Here is an 18,597-nt window from a genome sequence, read left to right on the forward strand (position 1 = left end):
AATTAAAAGCTAACTAAATATTACTAGTATGTTATATACATATACCGGTACATATTCATGGATCTACAATCTGTCTATACCTGTAACTTGGCACTGCACAAGGTCCTGTTTTTCTCAGGCTGTTTATGATGTCTTTAACTAAATCCATTGAATGTTGGATATGTACAGATTGATAGTTTAGTCTTAGATGCATGATTTTTTTATTAGTTGTTAGTGGCTTTGAACTAGCTGTCAGATAACTGTGAGTACTCTAAGATCTGTTCATTGTGTCTTTTTGTGTTGAGATGTACAAGTCAGAGGTGTGGAAATATTTGCTGTGGGCACTTGTTCCTTGGCAAGTAAAACTGTAAAGTTCACTTGTCCGGAAAAAAAGTTACTAGCCCTGATGGCCCCAATAAATATTGAAGTATTTCATTGTAGTTAAGATATGATTCTTAGCACTGTTTTGCATCACCAACACATGAAATCCATTTGTTTATTATGTGTAAAAATTTAGGAAAGTAGGTTAACATCTATGGGACAGAAACCTTACAGCAAACCAACCAATGGAATGACATGTAAACGTAATTTTTGAAGCAGTTTTTGAATAAAAATTGTAGCTAGTAGGTACATATAATGATATACTAATTTAGAGGACAGTGAGTGAAGAAATGGAAATTAAATAATGGATAAACTATTGACTTTTTTGCTGTTTCTCTTAACTGACACACTTGTTTTTTGTTTTTTTTTTTATAATTGTCTTGATGGGCAATTAAACCGTCCCTTCTATTTACCACTCTGACAACACATAATGTTGACCTGTGATCTATAAATATAAAGATAAAAGATTTATTTATTTTCCGAATTTCTATCCTAGATAGCCAGGTGCAATCTGATATTCACGATGTCTGAAATTTTCGCTTCCGTATTTTTTTTTTTTTAATACTCCTTATCCTCCATTTGCGTTTTAGGTTTTTTACTCGACTCATTATTCTTTTTGTCTTGCTTGCCCGGTGTTTTATAAAGTATTTATCAATCTGAATCTCGATACAAAATCATATACAAATGACACTTCATGGATAAACCTAATCGATGGTCCCATGTCAATATGTAATATTTATCGTCATGAACATTTGTGTTTTTACTCGCTGACCATTGGTTTCTTTTACATAAATTTAACATCTTTATACATTTTGAACATGTTGAAATTAATTCTATATTTCTGTTGCATTTGAAATTTGTCTTTTATATTTTTTTACTTGTCCACGGGCAACCCAGACAAAAATAATTACTTGTCCGGTTGTTCAAATGTACGAGTCGGGCGAGTCAGGCATAGCATTTCCACACCCCTGTAAGTACCCGGCCACATCCACTTGTATTTTTGTCCATCTGTTGAGTTAAGCCTTTTTCAACTTTTTATAGTTCGTTCTTATGTTGTACTGTTATACCAATGTCCCAGGTTAGGGGAGGGTTGGGATCCAGTGGTTGTTCTTTGTTTATGTGTTACATATTTGTTTTTTTTCGTTCATTTTTTTATATAAATAAGGCCGTTAGTTTGTACATAAATTAGGCCGTTAGTTTTCATTTCAGGTTCTTCTATAGCTGACTATGCGGTATGGGCTTTGCTCATTGTTGAAGGCCCTACAGTGACCTATAGTTGTTAATGTATGTGTCATTTTGGTCTCTTGTGGACAGTTGTCTCATTGGCAATCATACCACATCTTCTTTTTTATATAATATCTATTTTTTTTTTTTTGCGAAGTTTCCCTTTAAATGTGATTTTAATTTTTACTATTTTGAGAAAAATCCCGTTTAATTCATTAAGAATAGTTCAAAATGCGAGTTTAAATTACTGCGTTTTCAACTATGTCGCATTTTTCGTAATAATAAAAACCTTGCAATAATTTTTGAATTTACAGTAAATAAACAGAAATTCTTTGGAAGCCGCCCACTAACCATACATTGCCAAATCAATAACTGATTTTTACTTCAAAAATCCAGTTAAAAAGGTTATAATTTTGAATTTCAGCAGCAATTAAATCCTTGAACAGGTGAGTAAACATTTCTAAAATATAACTTTCAATGATCAATAAAACCTACCATTCACTTGGAGCATCTGCTTCATTTGCACTATGACGTTTTGTGTGTAATGTCCCTTTTTCCAGGGGGGTGTCAACTTGATTGACAAGTTTTTCATCATCAGTTGTATTAGAAACTGCTGTTGAACGTTTTTGGTGTGACAACCTAAAATAAGGTGGAGTTTGAGTTCGCTCTATTGTCATGTTGAGAGTTTCTACAGTCTGTAACTCGTTCATTAACTCATCAACTAGTCGCTCAGGCTTTGCTCTTCCTAGGTAGGTTATTACTCTCTTAGCCTAAAAAACAACAATTTGTTAACATTTTAAAATAAGGTTGTATAGAGTATATTTCGAAAATTTTACCAAACTCTTTCATCTCCAACTAACCTGGATGGTCCTTGTGACATTTACACATTAATCTAAAACAAATATTTTTCATGGGCATTTTATATTACTTAAAAAGCATTTTGAGTTCTGAAATTGTAGTCCATTTGTAATAACAGGTAATTGATCATCAAACTTAAAAAAAAAAAAATAATATCTATAACAATGTAAAAATGACTGTACAGTTGTTGTCCATTCGTTTGATGTGTTTGAGCTTTTGATTTTGCTATTTGATAAGGGACTCTCCATTTTGAATTTTCCTTATTGTTAAGTATTTTTATGATTTTACTTTTCGGTACAGGCATTTAATTCTCCTGAGAATTTCATAAGGAGAAATACTGATGATAAAAATGAAAATAAATCACTCACGAAAATCAGTTGGTTTACAGTATTTATAAGTGCAAGATCAGTTACACCAATAGGGATGGTGGATTTAGAAAGTCAGTCAGTGAGATCATATCAAACTAAAATGGTGGCAATCCAATGAAAATAAGATTGCTACATTGTTTAAATCAGGAATGAAATTCTGTGTTTAGTGTAGAGTTGTATAACAGAATCATAGATTGCATCATAAAGTGTATTTTGAGATTTCATATTTGTTGCTGTTATTATCTTCTCATTTCAAGGTAAATATGGCGTTCTTTGCAAATTAAGGAATAGATATCGTAGTGGATTTCTATATAGCCAAGGAAATATTATAAGTTATAGTCCAAAGCGTCAAAGGTTTATTTTTTATTGCACTTACATATTGCATCAGTTCCGAGGCAGCCATATTAGTAATAATGACAAGATAATGAATAACAACTCGTAAATTGTTTGGCCAACATACAACTAATGCTGCCCACAAATCTTCTAGTTCTCTTGGATGGTCATCTCCATACTGAAATTATAAATTGAACATTGTGTATAATGCGAGTTTATTGTCAGAATAAAATTTAACAGAAATGTGTTGAACTGTCAAAGGTTTCAAGGTCATTCATATCAATTACTAAAATTTGTAGGAATGAGTTATAAAAAAAATACAATTCCATTATAAGATAATGCAATGAATATTACTGTTTACTTATATTTTGGCATTGCACGTGGTCTTGTGTTTTTCAGACAGTTTATGATGTTTTACACTAAGTGAGGGGGGCAGGACCTTTTTCAGGACGTCAGGATAAGGTGTTTTTAAACTCAGGATTTCGGGATTGACCCTTTCGGACCCGGGATTTCTTTTTTTTATTTCAGGATGTCTGGATTTAATTTTTTTAAATTTCGGGACCTAAGGATTTCATGTTTTTAAGCACAGGATTTCGGGATCAGGGCCCCTCCCCTCTTTAGTCCCTCATATCCGGGCCCTCAAATCCGTCTTTTGAGTAAAACCAACAGTTAAACCACTGTGCCATGTTTGGAGGTTGAAGGTTAACAAACATGTTTAACTTCACCACATTCTTTGTGTGTCTATCCTAAGTCAGGAACCTGAAGTTCAGTGGTTCTTGTTGGTTTATTTCTGATATTTTATTTTTTTGTAATTGTTTTGTAATAAATTAGGCCATTAGTTTCATTTGTTTTTAAATAATTGCCAAAAATGCAATAAATTGGAAAAGAATATTATCTAAGGATTCTAAGAAGTCAATTAATAATTTTGATTATGTCAACTCACTTTAGTTTTCTATGTTGTGTTTTGGGGTACTATTTCAGTCAGTTTGTCTTTTCATTTAAGTGTTTAAGTTTATTTTTGACTAGTAGAGTTTGACTTTGGTGTTTTTTGCCTCTCTTGTAGAATGTATCTTTGTGATCATCTTTGCTGTTTACAGTACTGTAAATTCAGAAATTATTGCATGCATTTATTATTGCGACTATGTCATTTTAGACTAAAATGCAATATTAAATTTTGCAATATTGAGAAAAATCTTGTTTAATTCATATGAAAAATTATTGGGATTATAACCCTGTCCCCTTTTTCACAATAAAAAAAACATTGCAATAATTTCTAAATTTACAATATCTTAATCTATCTATTTACTATAGTTTTCAAGTAAATGTAACCTAAAGGTTCCTACAATGAATATAACAATTTTGATCATATTGACTTATTTGTTTCTTGGTTTCTTGATCATACTGACTTATTTGTTTCTTGGTTTGATCATATTGACTTATTTGTTTCTTGGTTTCTTGATCATACTGACTTATTTGTTTCTTGGTTTGATCATATTGACTTATTTGTTTCTTGGTTTCTTGATCATTTTGACTTATTTGTTTCTTGGTTTCTTGATCATATTGACTTATTTGTTTCTTGGTTTCTTGATCATATTGACTTATTTGTTTCTTGGTTTCTTGATCATATTGACTTATTTGTTTCTTGGTTTCTTGATCATATTGACTTATTTGTTTCTTGGTTTCTTGATCATATTGACTTATTTGTTTCTTGGTTTCTTGATCATATTGACTTATTTGTTTCTTGGTTTCTTGATCATATTGACTTATTTGTTTCTTGGTTTCTTGATCATATTGACTTATTTGTTTCTTGGTTTCTTGATCATTTTGCAATGTACAGTTTCGTAATATCTAAAAAAAAGTTGTCAAGTTAATTGGGGGTAAAAAATTGATTCCTGAAAAATTTCTCTATTCATTCTAATTTCTATGGTTTCAATCCATTATGTGGTTTTCTAGAAGAAGACATTTGTATATATTTCCCATAGGGTCCTTTGTTAAAATAAGTTCCCCGTTTGCAGTCATCTTGGTTGATTGATTTGCTACAAAGTAACAACACTTGGTCAACACCTTATAAGGAACATTCATGCCATGTTTGGTTCCATACCATTCAGTGGTTCTCTAAAAGAAAACTTTTGCATGTATTACCAATAGTTGTGTCTTACACTAGCTAAGGGTGAGGGTAAGGGTGAAGGTTGATTAAAACATTTAAACCTATTGTATTTGTTTGCATCTGTCATAAGTCAGGTACCTGATTTTTAGTGGTTGTCTTTGTTGATGTTGTTCCTAAATGTTTTCCCTTTCTCGCTTTTTATATATATAAGACAAATGATTTTCCTGTTTTAATGGTTTTACACAAGTCATTTTTGGGGCCTACATATCTTGCTGTTCAGTGTTGAAGATCGTACTATGACCAATAATGGTTTACTTTTACAAATTTTAACTTGGATGGAATGTTGTCTAATTGGCACTTGTACCACATCTTCTTATATCTATTGTTCATAGGGTCCTATGTTAAACAAAGTCCTCAGCTGTCAGCCATATTGGATGACTGATTGGCTACAAAGTTAAAACACTTGGTCAGCTCCTCATAAGGAACATTCATCCTATGTTAGGTTTCGTTCAATGAAGTGGTTCTCTAAAAGAAGACATTTGTATGTATTGTCCGTAGGGTTCTATGTTAAAAGAAATCCTCATCTGATGGCCACCTTAGAAGATGGATCAGCTACAAAGTAACAACACTTGGTCAGCACATCAGATGGAACATTCATGTCATGTTAGGTTTCATTCCATTCAGTGGTTATCTAGAAGAAGTTCAAAATGTAAAAAGTTAACGTCATTGGCATGGTGATGTGTTTGTAGATCTTACTTTACTGAACATTCTTGCTGCTTACAATTATCTCTATCTATAATTAACCTATGAATCTATCCCAGTAGTTAAAATATTTTGTACTAATTGACTATAAAGGGCAATAACTCCTAAAGGGGTCAATTCACCATTTTTATCATGTTGACTTATTTGTAGGTCTTACTTTGCTGTACATAATTGCTGTTTACAGTTTAATTCTATCTATAATAATATTCAAGATAATAACCAAAAGCTGCAAAATTTTCTTAAAATTACCAATTCAGGGGCAGCAACCCAACAACAGGTTGCCTGATTAGTCTGAAAATTTCAGGGCAGATACACCTTGACCTAACGAACAAATTTATCTTACTCTTAATGCTGATTTTATCCATGTCGGCCATCTTGGTTTGCAGGTGGGGTCATCAGACACAGTTTTAAAACTATATACCCTAAAGATGATTGTGGACAAGTTTGGTTAAATTTGTCTTAGTAGTCTCAGAGAAGAAGATTTTTGTAAAAGATAACAAAAATTGACAAAAAATTGACACAAATTGACTATAAAGTGCAATAACTCGTTAATTGGGGTCAACTGACCATTTTGGTCATGCTGACTTTTTTGTAGATCTTACTTTGCTGAACATTTTTGAAACTTATGCAGCGTATAAGTGTTGTTTATTCAGACAGAATGGTTTCTTCCATGAGATGGGGCAGTTGATTCCATCGTTCATTTCGAATTGGAGCTACAACAACAGCTGGAAAATCTAATATTGAGGATCACTTAATGAAAACATTAGGTAGATGGAATTCTAATAGTTATATAAGAACTAGTAAAAATGTAAGGCCAACATAAAAAATATCTTTGTTTCTCCTCCCCGACTGAGGTTATCAGGGTATGGGTAGGTAGGTAGGCAAATTTTTTTATTTTATTTCTTGATATAATTTTTCTATATTGAATTTTTACAAAATTCAACAGGTAAGATAAGTCAAGAAAAGTCGAGTATAACCTTTATTCAGTGAACACCCCAGTTTTCTGATGTTTAAAACAGTATACAGGGACCTCCTTTTTCCTATTCATTTTATGGTATGAAATCTACAAAAGCACATATCCTTCATATGATCATGATGATAACAATATGTGTAATGAAAGCAAGTGTTTACCCCTGCAAAATGGTGTCCTGAAAAAATCTTGTCTTTCAGGATATCCCAGGAAGTCCTGGGATGATATCCCAGGAAGTCCTGGGATATCCTGAAAAATCCCAGCACTGGTAATTTTGTAAATCCTGAAATTTCAAGTGTCCCAGGAAGTCCCATGAAGTCCTGAAATCTGTTGTCCTGATATTTCAGGAATTTCCAAGACTTTAAATTTGTTTCAGGAATTTCTGGGATATTTCAGGACTTACAATATTTGATGAACACAAATTTATCCTGATTTTTCAAGAACTCTTAGGACTTTAGATTATTAACAGGAATTACTGGGATATTTCAAGACTTTAAAGATATGGGTTTCTTTTTAAAACTTAGTCTTTTTTTGCAATTTGAATTCCACTTAAGTATATTTACAATTCCATTTAAGTAAAGTTCCTAGAATTGTTTGTGCACAGTTCAACTTGTATATGATCATATTGATAAAAATTTTAGGATGCAATTTTGGAAAATGCAAAACTCACATATCACAAATCATGTCACATGCCGAAAGCCAAAATATGAGTAACAACACAACATGATTTTTTTTAATTAAACATTATTTATTTTCAAGGCCCTATTAAAGATCATGATCATACAACCATAGATGTAATACCCAAGATAATAGATTAACTGTAAACAGGTTAAATTTATATAATTGCGAGTATCTAAATGAACACACAAATAATTTTCATGCTTTAATTCTTTATCTTTGAAATGTGAGCCAGAGTGAATGAAATGTTGCCATCTGGTTTATATTTATTTTAGTGTAGACACTGGACAGGAAGTGTGAGGCCAAATGCAGGGGATCATGCACATATATGGCTAAATTATACATTTTCTGCAATTACCATTGTAACTTTAAACATTAAGATGGTACATAAACAATAAATGGATTTTTTTTTTATTATAATATATATATCAAATATTCAAGATAAATTAAATCTATTCAACCAGGGAAGCTTTCAAAGAAAATAGAAATTTAACTCCTTAAATAACCCCTGACACAATTCAAATTTGAACTTGGACAACAAGCAAAGATGTCTAATATCATGTATATCTTAAACACAAAATGAATGCAGATAAATGGAATTAACTAAGTCCAACAGTTCTATATTTTAACATTATATTAATAGTGCAGATGTTTTCTTCTGGTGACATGACTTTGATTTTAAGGAGCATTTATTTGATGATTTCATGCATTTTGGATAATATCTTTTGGTAAGTACATATACATTAGATTCCACCATTTTGAATATGTACATGTTACAATAAGAGTAAAGAAAACAGTTATAGAATGTTTACATAAGATTTACTTTCATCACAGTCATAAGGAATTAGAAATACATTGTTATTACATATAATGAAAAAATATTTAAATGGTATAGGTATGCTTTTAATAAAAATATAAAAAACTTAAACATAGAACTGTGAGAAAACTCACATTAAGATTACCACAAACAGTTTGCTGCAATATGTCTGAAATAAGTTGCTTAATTCATTAAGATACATACTTCTGGAATACTATAGTACATGTTTAATTTAAAAAAATTTAAATTTATATATGATTGAGTAGGAAAAAATTGTCAGGAGATATTTTAAAGTCTATGATATATGAATGAATCAAATAGCTTGGTCCATAATGGCAGGGTACATTTATACACAAAATATATACATGTATGTACTCATTTAAATAAATAAAAAAAGCATGCTGACTTATTCAAATCTGACCTACTAATGCATGAGATTTGGTATTTATAATTTTTTTTTATCAAACTTTAGATCCAGAACTTTTGTTTTGTTTCAGATTTACTGAGACCAGCAGCTCTGATTTATAAAAACTATAGTGAGGGCCAAGATACATTTATGTGACCAGCTTAACCTAGTCTAGACAAGAGGCTTTTTGGAAAATTGGAGAGAATAGAAGATGATAACAATGAACAAAACAGTGACTGTACTAAAGAAAATAAATTTGTTTTCAAGTGATTTGATTTTGAAAATGCCATCAAATGTGCTGTGAAGAAAAAAAAGTCGGAAGAATGAATACTGTCTTTTCATAGATTCAAAGGATAAAGAGTCCATGTTATCCCCGTGGCTTTTTTTTTAATTTTTTGGTATGTCTTGAAATATCCCAGGACATCCCAGGAGTTCTCAGGACAATATTAAAATAATTTACATGTTAACAAGTCCTGAAAAGTTTTTTAAACCTGGGATATTTCAGGTTTACTAGTCCTGAAAAGTCCGGAAACCCTGGGACTTCTCAGGACAACCCTGGGATATTTCAGGTTTACTATTCCTGAAAAGTCCTGAAATGTCCCAGTTGGTCCTATGCTTTTAGGTTCAGGATTTCCTGGGATATCCCAGGAAATCCTGTTCCAATACTCTCCCTAAAATTCCTGAAAAGTCTTGAAATTTCATTTCAGGAAGTCCTGGGATATCCCAGGAAAATATCCCAGGAAATCCCAGGAAGGTCCTGGGATATCCTAGGATATCCCAATAGATTCTTGCAAGGGTAATAAATTAGTTAAAAATCAAGCTTATTTCAAGTCTAATTTGATGCATAACTCACAAAAAAACAATTCCTGTTTACCAATTCATACCTTGATCATCAATTATGAGATGACAAAAAGATATGTTAATGACTTAAAATTTAATGAATAAAAATTTTCAATAGCAGTGAACATAATTCAGTTATGTTCAGTTGCACCTGGATCATGCAGCTTGGTCAATTAATTCCTAAACAAAAGATTTGCATGTTTTTTTCGAGTTCTAGAAAAAACAAGGCTTCACTTATATGATTTGTTGTTCCTAGAATACTTTAAGTATTTACAAATTCAACTGATGCAGTTATAACGTAAAACGTGCCCTTTTGTAAATTTCATGCCATAAATTGAAGAAAAAAAACAACATTTAAACTGGTCTTGTTTACGCAAGAGATGAAAGCAGGGAATTCACGTATCTATCATTTTCTGACTTGTGCCCAACCTGTTCGAAGTCGAATCCAAAATAGATTGATTTCAAAGCACGATTCAGACCATTTTAACTCAAAGATTTCATCCTTTAAACAGGAACAGAGGTAAAAGACAAAGCCAATCAAGGTGCACTCAGTGGGTTGAAAGATGCTTCAGATTTTTTTTATTTTAAAATATCACCCTTGCACACAACACAAATCGTGTAGCAAGGTAGTTTGTTTTCCTTTATTCCAAATCATATAGACGCTTCAATGCAAAAATGCCTTGATTTAAAACGCTTGTTGATAACAGCATCGGAAAGATAAAAAAAACCAACATACATTTACTACAGCATCGGAAAGATATCACCAAAAACCAACATAGCAACAAAAAAATTTTTTTGGCAAAAATGGCCAATAAAATTTTTCAAGTCGCGGCGATTCTACCAGGTTGGTGGTGGGAGGGGAAACAAACAATATTTTATTTTTGGCCTAATTAAAAAAGCACAACAAAAGTTATCATCATGATTTCCATTACGTCATATCCCGTGTAAAATAATTTTTGCTTTTATTCTTATTTTATACCATATAGCGTACATTTGCACATGTACATGTACAATACATACCTGTAGAAATTAAACATTTGAGTATTTTAAATATCATGTATTTCACTATTTGATTGTTTTATTTTAAAAACTGATTCATATGATTAAATACATAGTTAATTATTTCTATCTTTATTATCAGTGAAGTATATTGAAGGTGTCCGAGGTGTTCAATTTAAGTCCATCCCCTTACAACCACTTTCCTATTCTATTCCTTGGGGGTCACTCAGCTGTTTCACATCTGATTTTTGGACCATTACGAAATTCACCACTGGTTTATTTCTCTTCTTATCCCCAAGTAATTAACTACTTTTCATCTCTCCACCGTCAATTCAACCCCTTTTCGTAGCACCCTGCTACGAGATGAAGCTTCGCTTCATCCCCTTTTTGGAACCCTCTGAGTTCCATTTGATTGGCAGAGTGTCCATGTCCACGGGGCTTGGCTACCCACTATACCAAATGTCGTCGACAGGGCCTGGAGCAAAATTTTCCCAGCTGAGATACTGACTCCCAAAGGGCAAACTTATATTATAATAAAAGTGAAACTTTATCAAGCCTTTGTTATCAACAGCCTTATCAATTTGTTGAAGTGCTTGCGTTAGGTTTAGTCATTTGTCCGGTTCTGGTTTTTGTATGGTCAGTAATTGTGGTTCTTCATCTTAAAGACTAGCCGAGAGACTGTAGCTTTTGGTCCCATGTTGTATATGCATGTACACGTTTATGATGAGTATGATTTGCCACCAGCTGTTCCAGGGTTAAAGGGCAACACACAAAGAAACTATCTTATAGAGGATCTTCAAACTTAAGTTAGAGGTCTAAAGGTAATCATGAGGCACAGTAGTATCCAGGATCACATAGAATGTGTTAGGGGCGTCACTGGGCATTTGTCTATCAATATTACTTAAGATGTCATTCTCCTCAAGGACGAAAGAATAAATTGCTGTTTACAGTTCTTCCTATCTATAATAATATTCAGGATAAAAACAAACTAGAGGCTCTAAAGAGCCTGTGTCGCTCACCTTGGTCTATGTGAATATTAAACAAAGGAAGCAGATGGATTCATGACAAAATTGTGTTTTGGTGATGGTGATGTGTGTGTACATCATACTTTACTGAACATCCTTGCTGCTTACAATTATCTCTATCTATAATGAACTTGGCCCAGTAGTTTCAGTGGAAAATGTTAGTAAAAATTTACAAATTTTATGAAAATTGTTAAAAATTGACTATAAAGGACAATAACTCCTTAGGGGGTCAATTGACCATTTCAGTCAAGTTGACTTATTTGTAAATCTTACTTTGCTGTACATTATTGCTGTTTATAGTTTATCTCTATCTATAACCAGGTGCTCCACAGGGCGCAGCTTTATACGACCGCAGAGGTCGAACCCTGAACAGTTGGGGCAAGTATGGACAAAACATTCAAGCAAGATACAGCTCTGAATTTGGATTGTGATCAAATTTTTGACAATACATGGGTTTTTTTTTACACAAAACAAATGTCAAGATTTTACAAATCAATTAAAGATTTCTTCTTCAAACTTTTTAAATCTAAAATTAAATAGTTGACACAGCATAGGTTTCTGACACAGAAGGAATGTGGTCTAATGAACTTAAAAGTTTTTTTTTGCCTTTGAGCAATTCACTATGCTGTTGAATATTAATCCTCTCAAAAAAACGTTTGAAGAAATTTTCTTTTTATTTATGAAATCTGAAATGAGAAAAATTTAAACCCCCCCCCCCTTTTTTTTTCACATCCCTGTTTCCCTTTTTCCAAAACTGATATCAATTCAAATTTCTAATGGAGTTTGAAACAATAACTACTCTTTTAAATACATCATAAAATATTAAAATGTAAAATAAAGTGCTTGTTATCACTGAATGGTAAAGATTGGTTGGTAGTAAAAGTGAATATACATTGTATATTGTATAAAACAATAAAAAAAACTTCATCAGAAACATTTTATATTGGCAAATTTCCAATGAAGTTATTTACATAAAGTTATTGGCAAATAAAAATATAAAATGACATCATAGTCATGTCTGGCAAATGTCCAACATACACTATCTAAAAACATTTTAGATAAGATCATTTTAGATAAGATAAGGAAAAAAAGCTTCATCAGCAACATTTTATATTGGCAAATTTCCAATGAAGTTATTTACATAAAGTTATTGGCAAATAAAAATAGAAAATGACATCATAGTCATGTCTGGCAAATTTCCAACATATATTATCAACTACTATTCTATACAAAGAAAGATAACTCCAATTGAAAATTAATTGCTATTGCACAATATTGTGCAATTAGATATTTCTTGCTATTGTGCAATACTGTGCAATTGAAAATTTCTTGCTATTGCACAATACTTGATATGGAATCCTGATTTGGACCAACTTGAAAACTGGGCCCATAATCAAAAATCAAAGTACATATTTAGATAAAGCATATCAAATAAGCCCAAGAATTTAATTTTTGTTGAAATCAAACTTAGTTTAATTTTGGACCCTTTGGACCTTAATGTAGACCAATTTGAAAACTGGACCAAAAATTAAGAATCTACATACACAGTTAGATTTGGCATATCAAAGAACCCCAATTATTCAATTTTTGATGAAATCAAACAAAGTTTAATTTTGGACCCCCATTTGGACCAACTTGAAAACTAGGCCAATAATTAAAAATCTAAGTACATTTTTAAATTCAGCATATCAAAGAACCCCAAGGATTCAATTTTTGTTAAAATCAAACTAAGTTTAATTTTGGACCCTTTGGACCTTAATGTAGACCAATTTGAAAACGGGACCAAAAATTAAGAATCTACATATATAGTTAGATTCGGCATATCAAAGAACCCCAATTATTCAATTTTTGATGAAATCAGACAAAGTTCAATTTTTGGGCCTTTGGGCCCCTTATTCCTAAACTGTTTGGACCAAAACTCCCAAAATCAAACCCAACCTTCCTTTTATGGTCATAAACCTTGTGTATAAATTTCATAGATTTCTATTTACTTATACTAAAGTTATTGTGCGAAAACCAAGAATAATGCTTATATGGGCCCCTTTTTGGCCCCTAATTCATAAACTGTTGGGACCTCAACTCCAAAAATCAATCCCAACCTTCCTTTTGTGGTCATAAACCTTGTGTTAAAATTTCATGGATTTCTATTTACTTATACTAAAGTTATTGTGCGAAAACCAAGAAAAATGCTTATTTGGGCCCTTTTTTGGCCCTTAATTCCTAAACTGTTGGAACCAAATCTCCCAAAATCAATCCCAACCTTCCTTTTATGGTCATAAACCTTGTGTCAAAATTTCATAGATTTCTATTCACTTAAACTAAAGTTATAGTGCGAAAACCAAGAAAATGCTTATTTGGGCCCTTTTTGGCCCCTAATTCCTAAAATGTTGGGACCAAAACTCCCAAAATCAATCCCAACCTTCCTTTTGTGGTCATAAACCTTGTGTTAAAATTTCATTGATTTCTATTCACTTTTACTAAAGTTAGAGTGCGAAAACTAAAAGTATTCGGACGACGACAATGACGTCGCCGCAGACGACGACGACGCAGACGACAAAGACACAGACGACGACGACGCAGGCGACGACGACGCAGACGACGACGCCAACGTGATAGCAATATCACCAAAAAATTAAAATTTTTGCGGTCGTATAATAATATTCAAGATTATAACCCAAAACAGTAAAGTTTCCTTAAAATTACCAATTTAGGGGCAGCAACATAACAACGGTTTGTCCGATTCATCTGAAAATTTCAGGGCAGATAGATCTTGACCTGATAAACAATATTACCCTATGTCAGATTTGCTCTTGATGCTTTGGTTTTTGAGTTATAAACCAAAAACTGCATTTTACCCCTATGTTCTATTTTTAGCCATGGCGGCCATCTTGGTTGGATGGCCAGGTCACCGGACAAATTTTTTAAACTAGATACCCCAAAGATGATTGTGGCCAAGTTTGGATTAATTTGGCCCTGTAGTTTCAGAGGAGAAGATTTTTGTAAAAGATTACTAAGATTTACGAAAAATGGTTAAAAATTGACCATAAAGGGCAATAACTCCTAAAGGGGTCAACTGACCATTTCGATCATGTTGACTTATTTGTCAATCTTACTTTGCTGAACATTATTACTGTTTACAGTTTATCTCTATCTTTAATAATATTCAAGATAATAACCAAAAAACAGTAAAATTTCCTTTAAATTACCAATTTAGGGGCAGCAACATAACAATGGGTTCTCCGATTCATCTGAAAATTTCAGGGCAGATAGATCTTGACCTGATAAACAATTTTACCTTGTCAGATTTGCTCTAAATGCTTTGGTTTTTGAGTTATTAGCCAAAAACTGCATTTTGACCCTATGTTCTATTTTTAGCCATGGCGGCCATCTTGGTTGGTTGGCCGGGTCACCGGACACATTTTTTAAACTAGATACCCCAATGATGATTGTGGCCAAGTTTGGATTAATTTGGCCCAGTAGTTTCAGAGGAGAAGATTTTTGTAAAAGTTAATGCCGGACGCAGGACGAGGACGGACGACGACATACACTGGACGCAAAGTGATGGGAAAAGCTCACTCGGCCCTTCGGGCCGGGTGAGCTTAAAACGGCAAAATGTCCTTAAAATTACCAATTTAGGGGCAGCAATCCAACAATGGGTTGCCTGATTGGTCTGAATTAACATGATAACTAATTAAACTCTGTCAGATTTGCTCTAAATGCTTTGGTTTCAGAGATATAAGCCAAAATCCACATTTTACCCCTATGTTCTATTTTTAGCCATGGTGGCCATCTTGGTTATTTGGCTGGGTCACTGGACACATTTTTTAAACTTGTTACCCCAATGACGATTGTGGCCAATTTTGGTTAAAGGAGTATGCAAGGACCCATTTTGGCTACAAATTCCAGGTTCATCTGATGAAAGATTTTATACACTTTTTAAACACTCAAGTGTCTACTTCAGTCGATTCAATTAGTTTGTGTGAGAGATTTGAACTGATTTAGACGCTCATATTCAAGCTTAGATATGGAAAATCTATCAAATATGCCATAATATGTCACTTTTTAGATAGTTTTTGTCAAAAATGAAAGTGGTCGCATCTGTGTTCACCCTCAACCTTTATATATGTTATGTTTTATCATCAAATACAACTTACATTTGAATAATAAGAATGAACTCAAATGTGGTCATTTCCATTTAAGATGAAAACCGTCTAAAATTTTACTCAAATGCTAAAATTGTGAAGATTTCAATAATTTAGCATGACTTAATGATGCTAGTACCCGATATATGTGCATTGTTTTGTCAACAACAGACCATATTTGTGCAGCAAAAGTATTCTACTTTCCAAAACTTAGCTAAAAGTTTACATTATAACAATTCTGTTAAACTGATATATTTTAGGGCCAAAAAGGGGCCTTACTGAACCTACTCCTTTTGTCCAGTAGTTTCAGAGGAGAAGATTTTTGTAAAAGTTAACGAAGACGGACGACAACGAACGACAGACGCCAAGTGATGAGAAAAGCTCATTTGGCCCTGCCAAAAGTTGAACTTTAACTGAGTTTACAGGTTATAAGCATTATATACATATTTCATTAAATCTAGTTGAGACAAACTTAAGTTAAGAGAACAGAAACTAAAAAATTCTTCAATTTTTCCAAAGGCATAACCCTAGAATGGTAATCAAAGTGCTTGTAATCACTGAATGGTAAAGATTGCTTTAATTTATCAGTTGGTAGTAAAGTGACTATTGCATTGTATATTGTATATAGCATTTATTTAAGTTGATTCAACTTCTATTTTGGACAAAGAAAGATAACTCCAATTTTCAAAGAAGATTATATAACACATTGGATTTAGGTGATTCAACAACCATTCTGGACAAAGAAAGATAACTCCAATTTATTGACTTGAAACTTCAAAAATGCTTGTTTTTGGCCCCTTTTTTCCTAGACTGTTTGCCCCATAACCCTTAAAATATATCTCAACCTTCTACTTATGGTATTAAACATTGTGGTACAATTTCAGAACAATTGAAATACTTATACACCACTTATTGTTCTGACACTAGATAAATGCTATTTTTTGGCCCTTAATTCTTAAACCTAAGAGATCATAACCCCCAAAATTAATCCCAAGCTCTCTTTCGTGGTTATAAACATTGTGTTAAAATTTTATTGATTTCTGTTTACTTATGCTAAAGTTAATATCCGGAAACCATCCGTCTTTTGATGACGCTGACGATGACATGATACCAACATACGACCACAAATTTTTTTGCGGTCATATAAAAATTGTTAAAAATTGACCATTTTGGTCATGTTGACTTATTTGTAGATCTTACTGTACTGTACGTTATTGCTATTTACAGTTTATCTCTATCTATAATATTATTGAAAGTGATGAGAAAAGCTCAGTTAAGGGCCAGGTGAGCTAAAAATTATATGAGAAAAAAAGTTAAATCATCAATTCCTGTCGATATGCACATCTACACAGTATGTCCTTATAATCTAAAAGGTTTCATGAAATTCTGTTGTGAGGTTTCAGAGAAGTTTTGATGACAAACTGTTGCAGTTCTATATTGAAGCAAATAAGTTCAAAGGGTCTTAAATCCTTGAAAAAAAAACTGAATCATATCTACATAGTATGTCTTTATTATCTAAAAAGGTTTCATGAAATTCAGCTGTGTGCACGTGGTTTCAGAGAAGTTTTGATGACAAACTGTTGCAGTAAAATATTGAAGCAAATAAGTTCAAAGGGGCATAACTCCTAGACAAAAAAATTGAATCGTAATTTCCTGTCGATATGCACTTCTACATAGTATGTCCTTATAATCGAAAAAAGGTATCATGAAGTTTTGTTGTGTGGTTTCAGGAGTTGTGATGACAAACTGTTGCAGTAAAATTTTGAAGCAAATAAGTTCAAAGGGGCATAACTCCTAGAAAAAAAATTGAATCATAATTTCCTGTCAATATCCACATCTACATAGTATGTCCTTATTATCTAAAAAGGTTTCAGGAAATTCTGTTGTGTGGTTTGACAGGAGTTGCGATGACAAGAACAGGACTGACGGACTGAGAAACAGACGGAAGGATGGTCAAAAACATTATACCCTACGCAACTTCATTACAAGGGGTATAATTAGTTTGAGGGGTTTCAGTGAAGAAGATCTTTTAGACAAAGTGACTGAAGAGGAAAACAGATGCCAAATAGTTAAAGTAAGCTAAAAACATATACATCATTTATACAAGACATACTTACCTTGACAGTTAAATAAAACATATTATTTAGCACCATTTTAGTTCCCTCTGGTGAGCCCCATCCTTCTCCTTTCAATGGAGGTTTGAAGTTATCAGAATGGTTGTCTTGGAGACGGATGAGAAAGTTACTGAGAGGAGAGGATTGTGGGAGTGAAGGGTCCACCAACTCCATATTGTGAAGCCATGGCAACAAGTTTCTTAATAATATCTGTCTGACAGCAGATTTGGCAGTCTGAAATCTGTGTGTTATTTCTAAAACAAAAAATGGGAGTTACTTCCTTAGAAACAGACATCTCATTTGACAAATATGAAATGAAAATATTAAAATATGTAAAAATCAATGCCTTTGCAAAAATATACTCCAATCAACAAATAAAATTATGTTATATGAATAACAGCAAACAAGGATACAAAGAGTAAGAGTAGGTGTTGTCTCTTTTGTAAAAAAATCAATGGTAGGCACAAAATTTGCCATTATAAAATTTTTTACCAATTCTAAATATTTGGTATATTAATCCATGAAACATTTTAACAGTCAAATTCCAAGTCCTTACTACTTTAAAAGAACAAAAGAAAAATGTATTCTGATGGG

General features: G+C 32.6%; 1 protein-coding gene across 7 annotated transcripts in view; it reads right to left on the reverse strand.

Annotated features, from left to right (window-relative positions):
• The window catches only part of LOC143042521 (protein furry-like), a 373,316-nt gene that overhangs the window by 243,883 nt on the left and 110,836 nt on the right, over nucleotides 1-18,597 (reverse strand). For all 7 annotated transcript variants that reach the window (XM_076214885.1, XM_076214883.1, XM_076214882.1 and 4 more), the window contains 3 exons: nucleotides 18,007-18,257; nucleotides 3,187-3,321; nucleotides 2,080-2,354 (listed from right to left, as the gene is read on the reverse strand). In XM_076214885.1, the coding sequence (XP_076071000.1) occupies nucleotides 2,080-2,354; nucleotides 3,187-3,321; nucleotides 18,007-18,257 (661 nt within the window). The remainder of the gene's footprint in view (nucleotides 1-2,079; nucleotides 2,355-3,186; nucleotides 3,322-18,006; nucleotides 18,258-18,597) is intronic.

This window comes from Mytilus galloprovincialis, chromosome 8 (assembly GCF_965363235.1).
Source record: "Mytilus galloprovincialis chromosome 8, xbMytGall1.hap1.1, whole genome shotgun sequence".
Classification (NCBI taxonomy): domain Eukaryota; kingdom Metazoa; phylum Mollusca; class Bivalvia; order Mytilida; family Mytilidae; genus Mytilus; species Mytilus galloprovincialis.